This window comes from Leopardus geoffroyi, chromosome E2, assembly GCF_018350155.1.
Source record: "Leopardus geoffroyi isolate Oge1 chromosome E2, O.geoffroyi_Oge1_pat1.0, whole genome shotgun sequence".
Taxonomy (NCBI): Eukaryota; Metazoa; Chordata; class Mammalia; order Carnivora; family Felidae; genus Leopardus; species Leopardus geoffroyi.
Window position 1 is genome coordinate 9,028,401 of NC_059335.1, and position 15,336 is coordinate 9,043,736.

Consider the following 15,336-nt stretch of genomic DNA (forward strand, 5'->3'; position numbering starts at 1 on the left):
CCTCGACTGGAGCGTTGAGTTCTTGCCGAGGCCCCGGGGGTATTTATAGCCACGGCCTCAGCTTGCCCTGGGGCTTGTAATTCAAACCGGGAGCCCTGGGGCCTCGCAACGCATTTCAGGACAGAACCCTAAGCTGGGTCGGCCAGGTATCAGGCCCTGGGTCCTGCCAGCGGGAACCAGCCATCTCTCCCTCGGACCCCAAAGGCCATACTCCAGCCCTCTTCTCCCTCAGACCCGGGAGTCTGGGTCCCCCGGCCATCATCTGGACATTTCTGCCCGTCGGTCACACTGCCGAATCCCAACACCCCTTGTCCTGGTTCTGGCCTCCCTCCTTCCTCACATCCAGAAGTCCAGGCCCCAACCCCCTCCTCCCTCGGACCCAGGAGTCCAGATCCCCAGCCCCCTCCTCCCTCAGATCCAGGAGTCCGGAGCTCCGGTTTGAACTTTCCACTCCCCTAAATCCGACTCCCGCTGCTGCGTCAGGGAAAAAATAAGCGACAGGTGGCACCTGCCCGCAGGGCCGGGTCGCGACCACCTGCTCCCGCTGCTCACCCGGCGCCCCTCTCCAGGCACCTGCTTCTGTCAGTCCGCCTGCCGCTGCCCCGCCTGAGCCCCACAGCCCCAGGCCGCGGAGGAGGGAGAGACTCGGGGAACCCCGACGTTCGCCCCTCCCCCAGTGCCACCCAGACCGTGCTCCCGCCCCTTCTCAGGGTCCCGGGCGGAGCTTCTGTCTGCCCCGCCCCATTTCACAGGCTCCTGCTCGCCCTACAAAGGGGTGTCCTGGGCGGTCCCGGGCTGGTGGGGCGGAGCCTGCGGCCTCCAGCCTTGATCTGGGGACTCAACCCGCCCCGGAACACTACTGGCCGGAGCCCACCTGGTGAGAAGCCCCTGGGGTGGGGCTGGGGGGAACCCGCCTTAACCCTCTGCCACCTCTCTGGTCCCAGTCCCTTCCTCACAGACCACAGTGGCTGACACCCACCCACTCCCTGCTTAAATGCAGGTGGCAGAGACCCTTCCCTTTCCCAGGAGCCTAGCGGGTCTCTTTCCCCTCTAGATCAAGGGTGTTGGATTCCGGTCCCTTCAGAGTATTGAGCTCTGTCTCTTCACCCCCTTTTCTTCCCTCTCCGTTCACAGACCCGGGGGGGGGGCGGGGGGGGTCTCCTTTCAGAGATCCCGTCCGTTCCTCCTCCAGGCTCCAGGAGTTGGGGCCCTCAACCCCCTTCTCCCTCAGACCCAGGAGTCTGGGCTCCCAGCCCCTGGATCCCTCCCACCCCCCAGGATCCAGAACTTATGGTTCAAGTTCTCTCCTATCCCTAAGCTGTTTCCCTGCTGCGTTCGATTGTGGGGACAGCCTCCTGACCTCCACTCTGACCCTGCCTCCTGTGGGGGCCCTGCCCTCGCCTCAGTCCAGGTCACCATCACAGCCTTGGCAATGACCCTCGCGGCTTCCTCCCAGCGCTCCCAAATCATTCGCTCCAAGTTCAGATCTGGTGAGAGGACTCTCTCTGTGCATGTAGGGAAGGAGTCTTCTGGGCCCTGGGATTGAGTACTCTTTTTTTTTTTTTTACGTTCATTTATTTATTCTTGAGAGAGAGAACAAGTGGGGGAAGGCGGGGGGGGGGGGGAGAGAGAGAGAATCCCAGGCGTGCTGTCAGCGGGGAGCCAGACACAGGCCTCAAACTCATGAACCCGTGAGATCATGACCTGAACTTAACCGAGGGAGCCACCCAGGCGCCCCCTGGGATTGAGAACTCTTAACTCTGGGAGTGTGTATGGGGGGGGGGGGGTCAGGTGGGAAGGAGGCCATGGGACCCACAAGGCACGTGTCATCTGTACAAAAGGTCACTTGTGCAGAAAGGAGGCCCCAGCAAAGGGCTTGAGTTTTTGGTGGCTCAACGAGCGTGCAAACGGCCAACACAATGTTCACGTAAACACTGAGGAGCAGGTGGGCGGGTAGGGGTGGGTGTGGAGAGTCGGGTACTGCGAAGGAACAGGAGCTGAAATTGACAGGGGTGCAAAGTGGACGGGGTACACAGACTGGGGACTTTGGCGTGAGCAGCGTGGGTGAGGGGACAAGCGAGCTGTCAAGCGGCGAAAGCGTCACACGGGTTGTGTTTTAGGTCCCAGTACAGACCGAAAGCGGGCAAGTGAGTGGCGCTGGATGTCAGTTCCTGCGCGCGGAGGGTGAAATGCGCGTGTGAACGAGTGTGCTTCCGTGGCTGGGTGGGTGCGAAGACGCCAGTGACCGAAGAGCCAAGGGGGTGCCGGGGAGTGCACGTGGAACGTGACGGAGCGGGATCCTTGCTCCCAAGCTGGAAGCCAGATCCTGAGTGTGCGGGGAAGTGTGTCAGTGTGGCTGGGTGGGTGCCAGGACAGGGTGAGCCAAGATGGAGAGTGCCACAGGGTACGAGTGCACAGAAGTGGCGTGCGTGCCAAACCAGGGCCCGGGGAGAGGCGTGTACAGAGGGGGCGACTGTGGGGAGGCCCAGCGGCACACAGGAGGGAGTGGGCTTGCGCAGATTCGAGCACGCGGACCGGAGGAGGTGAGGGTGCAAACGGGTCCGGCTGGCCAAGATGGCGATGGTGCCTTGAGTTGGATGGGTACGCGCTCCTGAAGGGGGGCCAGTGGAGCTGGGGGGCAGGGCCGCCTCCTGCCTGCACGCTGGCTGGCTCCTGGTCGCAGAAGGGCTGCGGCTGGGAGCGAGGAGCAGGCGGGAGGCCCGGGAAAGGGACCGGGCTGACAGCCCACCCACCCGCCTGCCCCGGGGAGTGTAAGGGGGCTGGGCGCGGCGCCCCGCCAGGCCAGGCTCCTGGACACTCCCTTCCCGCCTTTCCCCTCCCACCTCCCTCTTTCCTCCGCAGTCCTCCAGCTTCGGATCCACAGACGGTATCAGGACCCAAGTAAGTGTGGGCCCTGCAAGGGAGGGGGTGGTGGCCAGACTCCCCTGGGGCCCAGCTGCCAGATCTCCTGCACTGGTTCCCGAGCCTCAGTCCCTCTGCCAGGGATACACTGAAATCCGATCCCGTCCTTTCCCGAGGACCCAAGAACACAGGTCCCTGGCCACCCTACCCCCAAAAGCTCCGCTTCCCGCTTTCTGGCTTTTCCCGCCCCAATGAAACGCGTGAATCCAGATCCCGTTTCTTTGGAGAAGACAGGCATCCCAGACCCCGCATTTGGCACACGTTATGCATCTCAGGATGTGGCTTTCAGCTTCTCTCTCTCTCCTCAAGAAACCAGGAGTGCTGGCTGTCCCAGCAGAACCCCAGAAAGCTGCGATTCGCAGCCATCACACCCCTTGGTGACTAAGGACGCGATTCCTGCCTTCCTTGAGAATATAAAAGTCTGGGTCCCTAGAACCTCTGCCTTGCAGGCTCCTGGGGTTTCGCTCCTTGGCCCCGCCCTCTCACGCCCGCGGTGGGGGGCTGTGGCCTGCAGGGCCCTCCTTCCCACACAGCCTTGTTCCTCCCTGCCTGGCTTGCTATCTGCAGGCGTCTCGGCGTCCCTCACCACCTCTTCAGTCTTGGATCCAGATCCATGGGTCTCAGCCACGGGCCCTGCCCTGGGCCCAGCCTCGCCCTCGGGTCCCACTCCTTTCCTCTTCAGTCCTGGGGACCTGCTCCCTGAATCAGAATATGGCCTTTGGAGGTCCCTGAAGGTGAGTCTCCACCGAGTGAAGGGAAGTACCCCTGAGAGTCTAGCATTGGTCCTCTTTGCTGCTGCCCTTTTTGGCTCCTTTCTGGCGGGGCTGAGCTGACTGATGCTCGCCCGACTTTGCATGAGGCTCTGGGGCAGGAGAGGGGGCACAGAGCTGAAGCATGTGACATCACACCTGCTTTTACAGGAGTCTCCTAAGATCTCCCAACATTGGAGAGAGCCCAAGCCAAAGGGGAACTTGACATACCACCAGTACATGCCCCCGGGGCCGAGACAAGGGTCCAGGGTCGACCCCCAGGCCAAAATGTTGGCTCTGGGTCCCCCTGGACCACCTCTGTGGGAAGGGACAAACTCCCAGCGGCCACCTCCTAGGTATGCATCCCGTTTTCGTTCTCTGCCGGAAAGTCAGGCCCGCAGCATCTTGGACTCAAACCCAGAGTCCAAGAGCAGGGGAGTCTAGCCCCCAGCCCCTTCCTCTCCCAGTTTCCTGGTCCCTCTCCCGTCAATTTCCAGGAGTCCTGGCTCCAGACCCAAGACACTGAGCCTCCGGTTCCTGCTCCCCATGCACAGGGACTAGCCTCGTCGGAGACCCAGAACTTTGGGCCCTCTCCTTCCTCTTCACACCGCCCCCCCCCCCCAGGTCTTTGAGGACCCCCGGATGCCCTTTCTCTCTCCGCCCCGTCTAACCTCTGTTCCCCCCACCCCCACGACTACCACCAGGATGAAGCCCATCCCCCTCACTCCCTCCCCGCCTGGAATCCCCAGCGCCTCGGCCTCTCCACACAAGTTGGAACTTCAGACCCTTAAACTGGAGGAGCTGACGGTGAGTATGGGGAGTACTTCCCAGGCTGGCCCTCTCCTTCGGGGGTGGGGGGGGAGGTGCCCATAAGTCTGAGCCCCCAGTCTCTGCCCCATTGGAGACCCCGTCCCTCTTCTCGTCCCTCTTCTGGCGGTTTTGCAAATATCCGGCCCCAGCTCCCGCCTCGCCCCGCAGCCCTCCCAGCAAGGCCTCTCCCCGTTCCCCCACCCCAGGTCTCAGAGCTCCGGCAGCAGCTGCGCCTGCGGGGCCTCCCGGTGTCGGGGACTAAGTCGATGCTCCTGGAGCGCATGCGCGGCGGCGCCCTGCCCCGCGAGCGGCCGAAGCCGCGACGCGAGGACAGTCCCGCGAGCGCTCCCTGGCCGCGCCTCAGGCCCAAGGCTCTGGGAGCAGTCCGGCGGCCGGGCTCGGTGAGGGCGGGGCCACGCGCGTATGGACCAGTGAGGAGAAGACGGAGCGGGACGGGGGCGGGAGGTCTAAAGAAGAATAGCCAATGAAGTGTGGGGGCGTGGTTAAGAGCGTAGTGGGCGGATCTTAAGGGAAGAGAAACCAATAGGGTGGTCGATGAGTGAGCGCAGGGCCGGGATGCGACCGGCGGGGGGTGGGGGGGTGGAGCCACAGCTTGCGAGGGGGGGGTGGGGTTGCGTCCAGTGGGCGTGGCTTATGGGAACTCTTCCCCGCGGTTCTAGCTCAAGTCAGGCCGGAGCTGTCACCCTCCGCCTCTTCCACGTGCCGCGGAAACCCAGCCGACTGCTCCGGCTCCCGCGCGGGCTCCGGCGCTGACCCCTGCCTCGGCACCATCCACGGCGGCCCCGAGTCTGGAGGAGGAGCTGCAGGAAGCCATCCGCAGGGCGCAGGTGAGAGGGAGCTGGTTAGGGGTCTCGATCACGATACGGACGGGTCCCAGCTTCACGCCGCTTCTGCCCGTCCCGCAGTTGCTTCCGAACCGGGGCATTGATGACATCCTGGAGGATCAGATGGAGCCCGATGGTAAGAGTCCAACTTTTTTTTTTTTTTATCTTTTTTAATGTTTATTTATTTTTGAGAGAGAGACAGAGCACGAGCAGGGGAGGGGTAGAGAGAGAGGGAGACACAGAATCCGAAGCAGGCCCCAGGCTCCGAGCGCTCAGCACAGAGCCCGACGCAGGACTCGCACTCACAGACTGTGAGATCATGACCTGAGCTGAAGTCGGACGCTCAACGGACTGAGCCACCCAGGCGCCCCGAGTCAAACTTCTTGATGTGGGGGAAGAGGAGACTGAGGTTCTGGACTCCTAGTCCAAGGAGGAAGGGGTTGGGGTCTGGAGTCCTGGGTCCTAGAGGTTGGGGACTTAGACGTCTGGAAACAAGGATTAACAGAGTGGCATCCGGATCTCTGCCTGCCTAAGTTCACACTCCATTCCTTCTGCAGACCAGCTGCCCCCCATCCCCCTGGACTTCCCCGGCTCCTTCGACGTGCTGTCCCCCTCCCCAGACTCTGAAGGCCTCTCATCTGTCTTCTCCTCCTCGCTCCCATCCCCCACAAACTCCCCGTCGCCCTCTCCCAGGGGCCCCACGGATTCCTTGGACTGGCTGGAGGCTCTGAGTGGGGGTCCTCTGCTAGGCTGTGGTCCCCCAGCCCCCAGCGTCTTCTCTGCTGACTTATCTGACCCCAGTGGCACCCGGCTGTGGGACCTGCTGGACGATCCGTGGTGATGGATTCTGGGGCTTCCAAGGAGGGGGCACTGGTGGGGATGGGAAAGTCACAGAGGCATCCTCCCAAGGGAGGCGGGGGACAACCTGCAGAGCCCCTCCCACCATGGACACAGAATCAGAGAACACTCTCATCCCCACGTGGCCCCTGAACGGCTGCTGACATGCCGTCGGCCAGACTCTTGTCTGCCTGACCTCCGTATGATCTCCTCCGTGGCTGTGTGGTCCGTGTCCTTTGCTGCTGGCCAGGGCCAACAAACTGCTTGCTCCTTCCTTCAGAGACCTCATGATGTCTTTGTTCCCACCTTCTTCCCCCCCACCCTCTGTGCCACCTACTAGATGGTTCCCTGGGGCTGGGGAGTCTGGAAGGTGGTCTGTGCTTACGGGATGTAAGGAGAGGGGCAAGGAAGAGTCGGGAGGGAGAATGGGGAGCCAGACCCTTGGCTTCCGGTTGGAAGTGAGAATATCAACGTGTCCTGTCTGAGGTCAGAGTCCCTTGGAAGAAGAGCCCGAGACAAGACTCACGTGCCCCCTGATTCATGAGATAAATGCTCTGAGGAGAAACCAAAAGGGAGCAGAGGACACTGGACAGAGAAGGGGGAAGATTCGCAAGAGTGTGACGTCAGGTGAAGTCCCAACCTCAACTGGGCCCCGTGGGGAGCTCTGGAGGATAAATTAAGCTTCAGTCTGTCCTACCCTGAGGCCAAGGGAGTTAGGCTTTTGAAGCTGAGGGAGATCCGCACCCCCCCCTTTTTTATTGCTGAATAACAAGCCATCCCCAAAGTTAGAGTCTCAAAATAATAACTATGATCACTCACAATTCCATCGAGTGGCTCAGCCAGGCAATTCGTTGGGGTTGCAGTCATTTTTTTTTTTTTTTTAAAGAGAGAGTGGGAGCGGGGGAGAGTGGCAGAGGAGGAGAGAGAGAGAATTTTTTTTTTTTTAATTTTTTTTTTCAACGTTTATTTATTTTGGGGACAGAGAGAGACAGAGCATGAATGGGGGAGGGGCAGAGAGAGAGGGAGACACAGAATCGGAAACAGGCTCCAGGCTCTGAGCCATCAGCCCAGAGCCTGACGCGGGGCTCGAACTCCCGGACCCCGAGATCGTGACCTGGCTGAAGTCGGACGCTTAACCGACTGCGCCACCCAGGCGCCCCGAGAGAATTTTTTTTTAACGTTTATTTATTTTTGAGAGAGAGAGAGAATGCATGTGCGAGTCAGGGAGGGGCAGAGAGAGAGAGAGAGAGAAGGAGAAGGAGACAGCGGATCCCAAGCAGTCTCCGCGCTATCAGCTCAGGGCCCGTTGCGGGGCTCAAACCCACATCATGACCTGAGCCAAAGTCGGATGCTTAACCGACTGAGTCACCTAGGTGTCCCAAGAGAGAGACAATCTTTTTTTTTCATTTTCATTTTTTATTCATTTTTTTCTTTTCATTTTTTTTTTCACTATTTTTGAGAGAGAGGGAGAGCGCCAGCAGGGGAGGGGCAGAGAGAGAGGAGGATCCGAAGTGGTCTCTCTGCACGGACAGCAGAGAGCCCGATGGGGCCTTGAACTCATGAACCCTGAGATCATGACCTGAGCCGAAGTCAGAAGCTCAACCGACGGAGCCACCCAGGCGCTCCTATTTATTTTTAATTTAAAAAAAAGTTTTTTTATTTATTTTTGAGAGAGAAAGAGAGACAGAGTGGGAGCAGGGGAGGGGCAGAGGGAGAGGGCGACACAGAACTCAAAGCAGGCTCCAGGCTCCGAGCCGTCAGCACAGAAAACCCACAAACCATGAGATCATGACCTGAGCCGAAATCGGAGGCCCAACCGCCTGAGCCACCCAGGCGCCCCTTACATTTCTCTTTTCTAATGTTTGTCTTTAAGCAACGTCTTTTCAAGCGTAGGTTTTCGTATTATTCAGGTGTGGCGGAGCCGGGCAGATCAGGACGATCTGATTCTTTGTTATCCTCCTTGAAAAGATCGTCTGTTTTTCTCACGGATCCCGAGAGAAGGGGGCGTGCCAAGCCACACCAGGCCACGTGGGCAAGGGCCAGGGTCAGTCAGGAGGCCGAGTGGGGGAGGGGGAGGGAAACCCTGGGCAAAAGTCTTTCCTGTGGTTTCCCAGGGAAGGAACCGGAGAGGCAGGGTAAGCAGCCTCAGGGTTGTCTAGTGTGGATAAATTTCAGCTGGCTCTGGGGTGTGGCCCCCCACCCCCCCCCACCTCCCCTGGTTGTCTGGAACCTGATCCTGGGGTGTTTAGGCTGGGGAACAGTGGCCTGGAGTACAGGCGCTCATAAAGGAAGTGGTTGTGAGTCTGGGCTCGGGGTTGGTTAGTTTGCATATGAAAAGCACACTCCTGGGTGAGTCCTTTACTATCTCCAGGAAGTGGCTAGCCCTGGGAAGGGCAGTCCCCCCTCACTGTCCACAAAGCCGCAGAGGCCAGAGCACCAGAAAAACAGGAAATAAAAAGGCAGAATGGATGCGTAAAGCACGCAGAAGCTGGGGGCTGGGTGCCCAGGACTGGGAAGACGGATCTGTCTGAGGGCGCCTGGGCCGCCACCAGCTGTGTCCACTGCAGGTGGAAAAGGACCGTGAGATCAGTCACGTGCGACGGGACCCAGAGCCGGCGACTTCCCCTTGCCTTGCTGTCAGTTTGCTCCTGTGGCACTCCAGCCCAGTGCGGATGAGAGGTGCGCTGAGAGTTCCCACGAGCCGGACGTGGCGTGGGAGCCACGCTGATAAGTGTCCCTCACCGTTATTAGCTGCTGATCAACAATTCTAGTTCGCCAGTGTTGGAAACCCTGGTGGGCGTTCAAGAGTCACGACAGGACAGGCGAGGGGACTAGCGCTCGCGACCGTGACGGGAAGGCGATCTCTGGTGGCGATCTCTGGTGTCTTCCGAGCAACCCGGGAGGATCTGTCATCCTCACTTTGCAGATGAGGTCGCGGAAGACCAGAGGAGGGGGGTGCGGCCCGCCTTGTCACACAGACGGCAGGTGTCAGAGAGGGGCTTTAAATCTGATTCATGAGTCCACAGCCTGTGCCTGAGTTGAAACAAAAAAGAGCCTCGCTGTCTGCTCTGGGGAAGTTCAGACATTTGCAAAGAGAGAGTTTCAGTGCAGGGTGATGGGTATTTTCATGGCAGAGGGGCCGTGACTCCTAGAAAGTACCAGGAGCCCAGGGGAATGGGTAGGGTGGCCAGAGGACCGGTGTGGAGGACTGCGGTCCTTGCGGAGAAGGTGTGAAGGGCGTGGCCACGGGCCGGTGGGGGTGGGGGGAACCTTGTGAGGTCAGGGCTTCTGGAACAAAAGGTGGGTGGCAGCTGGGGGCTGCAGGAGCCTTTGTGTCAGGCCGAACACTGGTGGGAAAGGGGTGCCTTCAGTCCTGGAAAGATCCAGAAGGGGTGCGGCGGGGCTTCTCCCATCTGTCTGCACAGGCTTGGGTAGAGTGTGCATGTTTACCCCAGAGCCGGAGAGAGAGGCTTGGGCCCCACGCTCCCCACCACCCGTCACTCAGCCTTTCTCCAGACAATTCTGTTGCTCTCTCCTGCCCCCAGCGAGAGAGGGCTGGACCAAAGTGGGGCACAGGAAGGTGGGGAGCCTGAGCTGCCCCAGGGGAGCCCCTGAACCACGTGATCGTCCTATACCATCTCAGTAGGCACAGGAGAAAGACCAAGGATATATTCAACAGATTGCCAAAATTATCAATTTATCTTAAAAAATGTTTGTTTGTTTGTTTGTTTGTTTGTTTTTGAGAGAGAGAGAGTGCACATGAGCGGAGGAGGAAGGGGCAAAGAAAGGGAGGCAGGGGATCAGACACGGGCTCTGCGATGACAGCAGAGAGCCCGACTGGGGGCTCGAACCCATGAACTGTGAGATCATGACCTGCGCTGAAATCCGGAGTCGGTCACGTAAACGACTGAGCCACCCAGGCACCTCTGTGATTTCACGTAAAAAAAAAAAAAAATCTGGAGAATGAGAATGGAATGACGTCATCGACGGTGCAAGATACAGAATAGGAGGCAACTGACACCGATGTGTGTGCTCAACAACCCCCCTCCCCAAAAAAATTCTATACTAGACTATCCATCAGGTATGTTATGAGCCTACTGCAGTTAAGAACTGGGAATCAGTGTGGGCTCTCTAGGAAGATGTACAGGTTACTAGTTTTTCTGTTTATTAATTTGCCCAGTTTATCAGTTTACTGGGGTTTTGTGCGTGTGTGTGTATTAATTAAGAAACCAGGGCGCCTGGCTGGTGGAGCATGTGACTCTTGATCTAGGGGGTTGTGAGTTTGAGTCCCATGTTGGGTGTAGAGATTAATTTTAGAAAAGTAACATAAGGGGCGCCTCGGTTAAGCATCTGACTTCGGCTCAGGTCATGATCTCACAGTGGGTGAGTTCGAGCTGACAGCTCGGAGCCTGGAGCCTGCTTCAGATTCTGTCTCTCCCTCTCTCTTGGCCCCTTCCCCGCTCGTGCTCTGTCTCTCTTTCTCTCACCAATAAATAAACATTAAATTTTAAAAAATAATGATAAAAAGAAACTTTTGCCCACCTCAAGGTCATTTATTCTAGAAGCTTTGTGCTTTTAGCTTTCACATTTTGTCTGTGATCTATCTTGAGTTAATGTTTGTGAATGGTGTGAGGAAGGGATCAAGGTTGACTTTTTCTATATGGATACTGGATTGCCTCCATTTCTTGAAAAGCTCTCTTTTTAGAGACAGAGTGCGTGCTCAAATGTGGGAGAAGGGGAGGGGGCAGAGGAGGCGAGAGAGAGAGGGAGGGAGGAAGAGAGAATCTGAGGCAGGCTCCCCATTCCGTGCAGAGCCTGATGTGGGGCTAGAGCCCAGGACCCTGGGATCACGACCTGAGCCAAAATCAAGAGTCAGATGCTCAACTGACTGAGCCACCGAGGCGCCCTGAAAAGCTCTTCTATCCTCCCACTGAACTGTGTTGACGTCTTCGTCATAAATCAAGTGACTGTAAAAAAAAAAAAAAAAAAAAAATCAATCAATCGATGAAGTGACTGTATATATGTGGTCTATTTCTGGGCTCTTTGTTGGCTCCCATTTGTCTGGCTTTTATGCCAGCCCAAGTTTGTCATGGTAACTTTAGCTTTATGGTCAATCTTGAAATCTGGTAATCTCACTGGTCTCTTTGCCTCACTTCTGCCATCACTTCACTGGTCCACTGTCAAATTCATTCTTCAAGGCATATTTTAATAGACATTTTAATTAATTCATTTATTTTTGAGAGCAAGAGAGCGGGAGAGGGGTGGAAGGAGAGAGAGGGAGAATGTTTTTTTTTTTTAAGATTTATTATTATTTTTGGGGCGCCTGGGTGGCGCAGTCGGTTAAGCGTCCGACTTCAGCCAGGTCACGATCTCGCGGTCCGTGAGTTCGAGCCCCGCGTCAGGCTCTGGGCTGATGGCTCAGAGCCTGGAGCCTGCTTCCGATTCTGTGTCTCCCTCTCTCTCTGCCCCTTCCCCGTTCATGCTCTGTCTCTCTCTGTCCCCAAAATAAATAAACGTTAAAAAAATAAAAAAAAAAAAGATTTATTATTATTTTTAATGTTTATTTTCGAGAGACAGAGCATGAATGGGGAGGGGCAGAGAAAGAGAGAGAGAGAGGGAGGGAGGGAGACACAGAGTCCAAAGCAGGCTCTAGGCTTCAAGCTGTCAGCACAGAGCCCGAAGCGGGGCTCGAACCCATGAACCGCGAGATCACAACCTCAGTCAGCGCTTAACCGACTGAACCACACAGGAGCCCCGAGAGAGAAAGAGTGTTAAGCAGTCTTCACAATCAGCACAGAGCTCTATGAGGGGCTTAATCCCAGGAACCGTGAGATTATAACCTGAGCCCCCCAGGCACCCGTAGTTTGTTAAGACACTTTTGCAGATGTCCAGGCAGAGGTGATGGTGACCTGGACAGAGTAGCGACAGTGGAGGAGGGACAGAAGGTCAGATTCAGGGTATATTTTGAAGGTAAAGCTGACAGAACTTGCAGGTGGATGGGGTGTGAAAGGAGGAATCAAGAAGAAGTTAAGTTTGGGTTCAAGTAAATGGCCAGTGCCATTTACTGAGATCAGGGATGGGCCGGGGAAGGTTTGGGTGGTTGAAATGGAGGGGAGATGTCCTCATGGCCATCGTTGGAAATGACACCTAACCATGATGTTGTTTTAATTTAGCAGCATGTGAAACACGCACCACCCCCATGCATTTAAAATGTGCATTAAAAGGGAGAATGCCAAATTTATAAACAAATTCATTTAGGATTAAGTTTGCTTATTTATTTTGAGAGAGGGAGAGCGTACAGGAGTGAGCGAGGGGCAGAGAAAAGGAGAGAGAGAGAGAGAGAGAGAGAGAGAGAGAATCCCAAGCAGGCTCCACACTATCAGTGTAGAGCCTGATGCGAGTCTCGATCCCACGAACCATGAGATCATGGCCTGAGCCGAGATCAACAGTTGGATGCCTAAGCAACTGAGCCACCTGGAGCCTGCTTCAGATTCTGTGTCTCCCTCTCTCTCTGCCCCTCCACTTGCACTCTGTCTCTCTCTGTCTCGCTCTCAAAAATAAATAAACATTAAATTTTTTTAATATTATAAAAAATAAAAAATAAAGACCGAAACCCAATCCAAAAACCATCACCCATTCAAGCTGTGTAAAATCAGACCGGGGGGACGGGGGGTCTGGCTGGCTCATTTGGTAGAGCATTCAACTCTTGCTCTCGGGGTCATGAGTTCGAGCCCCATGCTGGGTGTGGCGCCTACCTTATTTTTATTTTTTTATTTTTTATTTGTATTTTTTAATGCTTACTTTTGAGAGAGAAAGAGAGAGAGTGTGTGCGTGAGCGGGGGAGGGGCAGAGAGAGAGAGGGAGACACAGAGTCCAAAGCAGGCTCCAGGCTCTGAGCTGTCAGCACAGAGCCCGACGCGGGGCTCGAACTCCCAGACCGTGAGATCATGACCTGAGCCGAAGTCAGACGCTTAACCGACTGAGCCACCCGGGCGCCCCGAGCCTACTTTAAAATAAATAAAATAAAGTAAAGTAAAATAAAATAAACTACCGAAAAATAACAAATAAAAATTTAAAAATCAGACTGGGAATTTGAATGAGTTCATAGAGTTATCGAGGCAGAGAGCTATTAGCATACTAAGTATCGTGGCACCCCATCGCATGAGTCCCAAGTCAAAAGAAAAGGGTTCCAAGAGAACCCCCTAGAGAGACCTTGAAGGCCTGCAGGATGTGAGGTAGCTATTAGAGCACAAATATTCTGGGGTACATGGGTGGATTGTTCTTGAAATTGGGTGTGGCCACTTGACTGGCTTCAGCCACTGAAATAGGAGTGATAAACGTTTTTTCCCTATGTACTGATTTTTGGAGCATCTTCCTCTCTCTATATATATATTCTTTTCTTTTTTTCAGAGAGAGAGAGAGAGAGAGAGAGAGGGTGATGCACAAGCAGGGGAGGGGCAGAGGGGGAGAGAGAGGGAGAGAGAGAGAGAATCCTAAGCAGGTTCCATGCTTAGGGCGGAGCCCAACGTGGGGCTCGATCCCATGACCCTGGGATCATGACCTGAGCCAAAATCAAGAGTCAGATGCTCAACTGACTGAGCCACCCAGGTGCCTCCCGGTCCTTATATTCCTTTATTACTTCCTTTTCAGACCGACTCCCTTACAAATACGGTGGCCTTGTCTGTATTGTGTGACCTCTCTGCAATTGGCCCGCGGTGAGTGCTGGGCTCAAACATCACTCTGATTGAGGCATCGGATTGTCTCTTTCCGGGCTGTGAACCTGTGAACTCCAGGCCCCAGGAGTCTCTGTTGAGCCCTTGGAGTATAGACCTCTCTATTTCCCCCATTACCTCTTTGGTCACAGGTGGAATCCTGGGGGATGCCTACGCCGGACTTGAAGTTGACCTCAGCTAAGACCGCTCATTGTTAGCACCTACGCGTGGCCTCGGAGCGAGCCTGGGCCCCCTCACAGCATGGTGGCTTCCGACACCCAGATGGCGGCCGGATGAGGGAATGTTCCAGGCGGAAGTCCAAGCTGTCCTGGGGGACCGGCCACACACGCAGGCGATCCGGACGTCGGCCGCTAGGTTCTGTCAACCCCGCCTTCGCTAGCGGGGATCCGAGCGAGGTTCCACCGCCACGAGTGTTTACGGAGGGAACAGATGGACCCGCTTCAAGTCCACTGAGCCATGCTGCGCTCGGAGTTCTCAACAGTAATCATCCCAGGCCCTGGGAAGCCAGGGTTGCAGAAGTGGGGCCCCGGGGGTGTTGGGACGCACGCCAGCGACTGGCCAACAGGGCGGCGCTCTTTCGGAAACCGGGGGAAAGTTCCCCCCACCCCCACCCCCACCCCGTTCCGGGCAAACTAGAAAAAAATGAGCCAGGCCAAGGACACAGGGCTTGGAGAGGCTTGGCCAGACGGCTCCTTGGCCAGACGGCTTTGTGGAGCGAGCAGACAACCGAGTTCAAGGCTTCCCTGTTTTCTGTACGTACATTGCTTCCTTCCTCCTCGGTGAGAGCGCCCCGCTTTTCCTCCTGTCCGCCGCCACATCCTTCAGAGGAGGCTGATCAACACCCCGGCTGAAGGGGGCAAAGATTTATTGATTTGCAGCTAAGCCAATCCCAGGGTCTTATTCGCCTGGCCTTGTGTTGGGTCAGGCGGGCATGTGATACACTTCCGGCCAGTGAGCTATGGGGGGGGGGGGGGGAGGGGGGGACGGGGGGGGGCAGTTGCAGGAGGGCTTTGGAATGCGTCCCTCACTCTTCAAAAGGGACCGAAGAACGGACCTCTTTTTGGCTGCCTCGTGAAGAGGTTGCCCGCATGTGACAGCCGGTTATGTGGCAGCTGTTTTGGGACCATGGGGGTGGGGAGCGGTCTGAGAGGAGTTGATGGCAGTTGAACAAGATGGACGGAACTGGGGTTCCCGGTGACATCGCCGAGCCGCTGCCTCGACGAACCCCAGAGATGTGCCGCCACCGCTCTTGTTGCGTGGGACACAGCAACGTGCTATTTCAAGTCGGTGGCGACTTGGGTTTCTTGCGGCCTCTCGAGCGACCTGGTGCGAGAGGGAAGGGTCCTGGCCCACGGAACAAGACGCCCCTGGGGCCTCGGGCAGCTGGTCTCGGGGGAGCCAGCGAAGGAGGGAGGGGGGGGTGCCGAAGGCCGGCCACCA

General features: G+C 56.6%; 1 protein-coding gene across 8 annotated transcripts; it reads left to right on the forward strand.

The window, feature by feature from the left end:
• Positions 1–55: 55 nt before the first annotated feature.
• Positions 56–15,184, forward strand: MAMSTR (MEF2 activating motif and SAP domain containing transcriptional regulator). 8 transcript variants are annotated; one of them, XR_006702226.1, is made up of 11 exons: positions 56–877; positions 1,407–1,490; positions 2,863–2,901; positions 3,232–3,656; positions 3,843–4,027; positions 4,376–4,478; positions 4,688–4,882; positions 5,162–5,329; positions 5,408–5,462; positions 8,535–8,842; positions 13,814–15,184. XR_006702226.1 is itself a non-coding variant. In XM_045440665.1 (11 exons), the coding sequence occupies exons 2-10, from the start codon at positions 1,433–1,435 to the stop codon at positions 13,855–13,857; spliced, it is 1,272 nt and encodes a 423-aa protein (XP_045296621.1). In that variant the 5' UTR covers positions 56–877; positions 1,407–1,432; the 3' UTR covers positions 13,858–13,878; positions 14,028–15,184. The 8 variants fall into 8 exon arrangements, 7 of the variants coding, with proteins under 7 accessions (XP_045296621.1, XP_045296620.1, XP_045296619.1 ...); XM_045440665.1 differs by lacking the exon at positions 8,535–8,842 and having other exon boundaries at positions 13,814–13,878; positions 14,028–15,184; XM_045440664.1 differs by lacking the exon at positions 8,535–8,842.
• Positions 15,185–15,336: the final 152 nt, after the last annotated feature.

Bases quoted from the DNA above. Each gene is read 5' to 3' on its own strand.
- MAMSTR (XM_045440660.1), top strand. From the start codon at position 1,433: ATGACCCTCGCGGCTTCCTCCCAGCGCTCCCAAATCATTCGCTCCAAG. The intron at 1,491-2,862 runs GTGAGAGGACTC...TTTCCTCCGCAG, and splicing joins TCGCTCCAAGTTCAGATCTG to TCCTCCAGCTTCGGATCCAC. The intron at 5,463-5,883 runs GTAAGAGTCCAA...TTCCTTCTGCAG, and splicing joins GGATCAGATGGAGCCCGATG to ACCAGCTGCCCCCCATCCCC.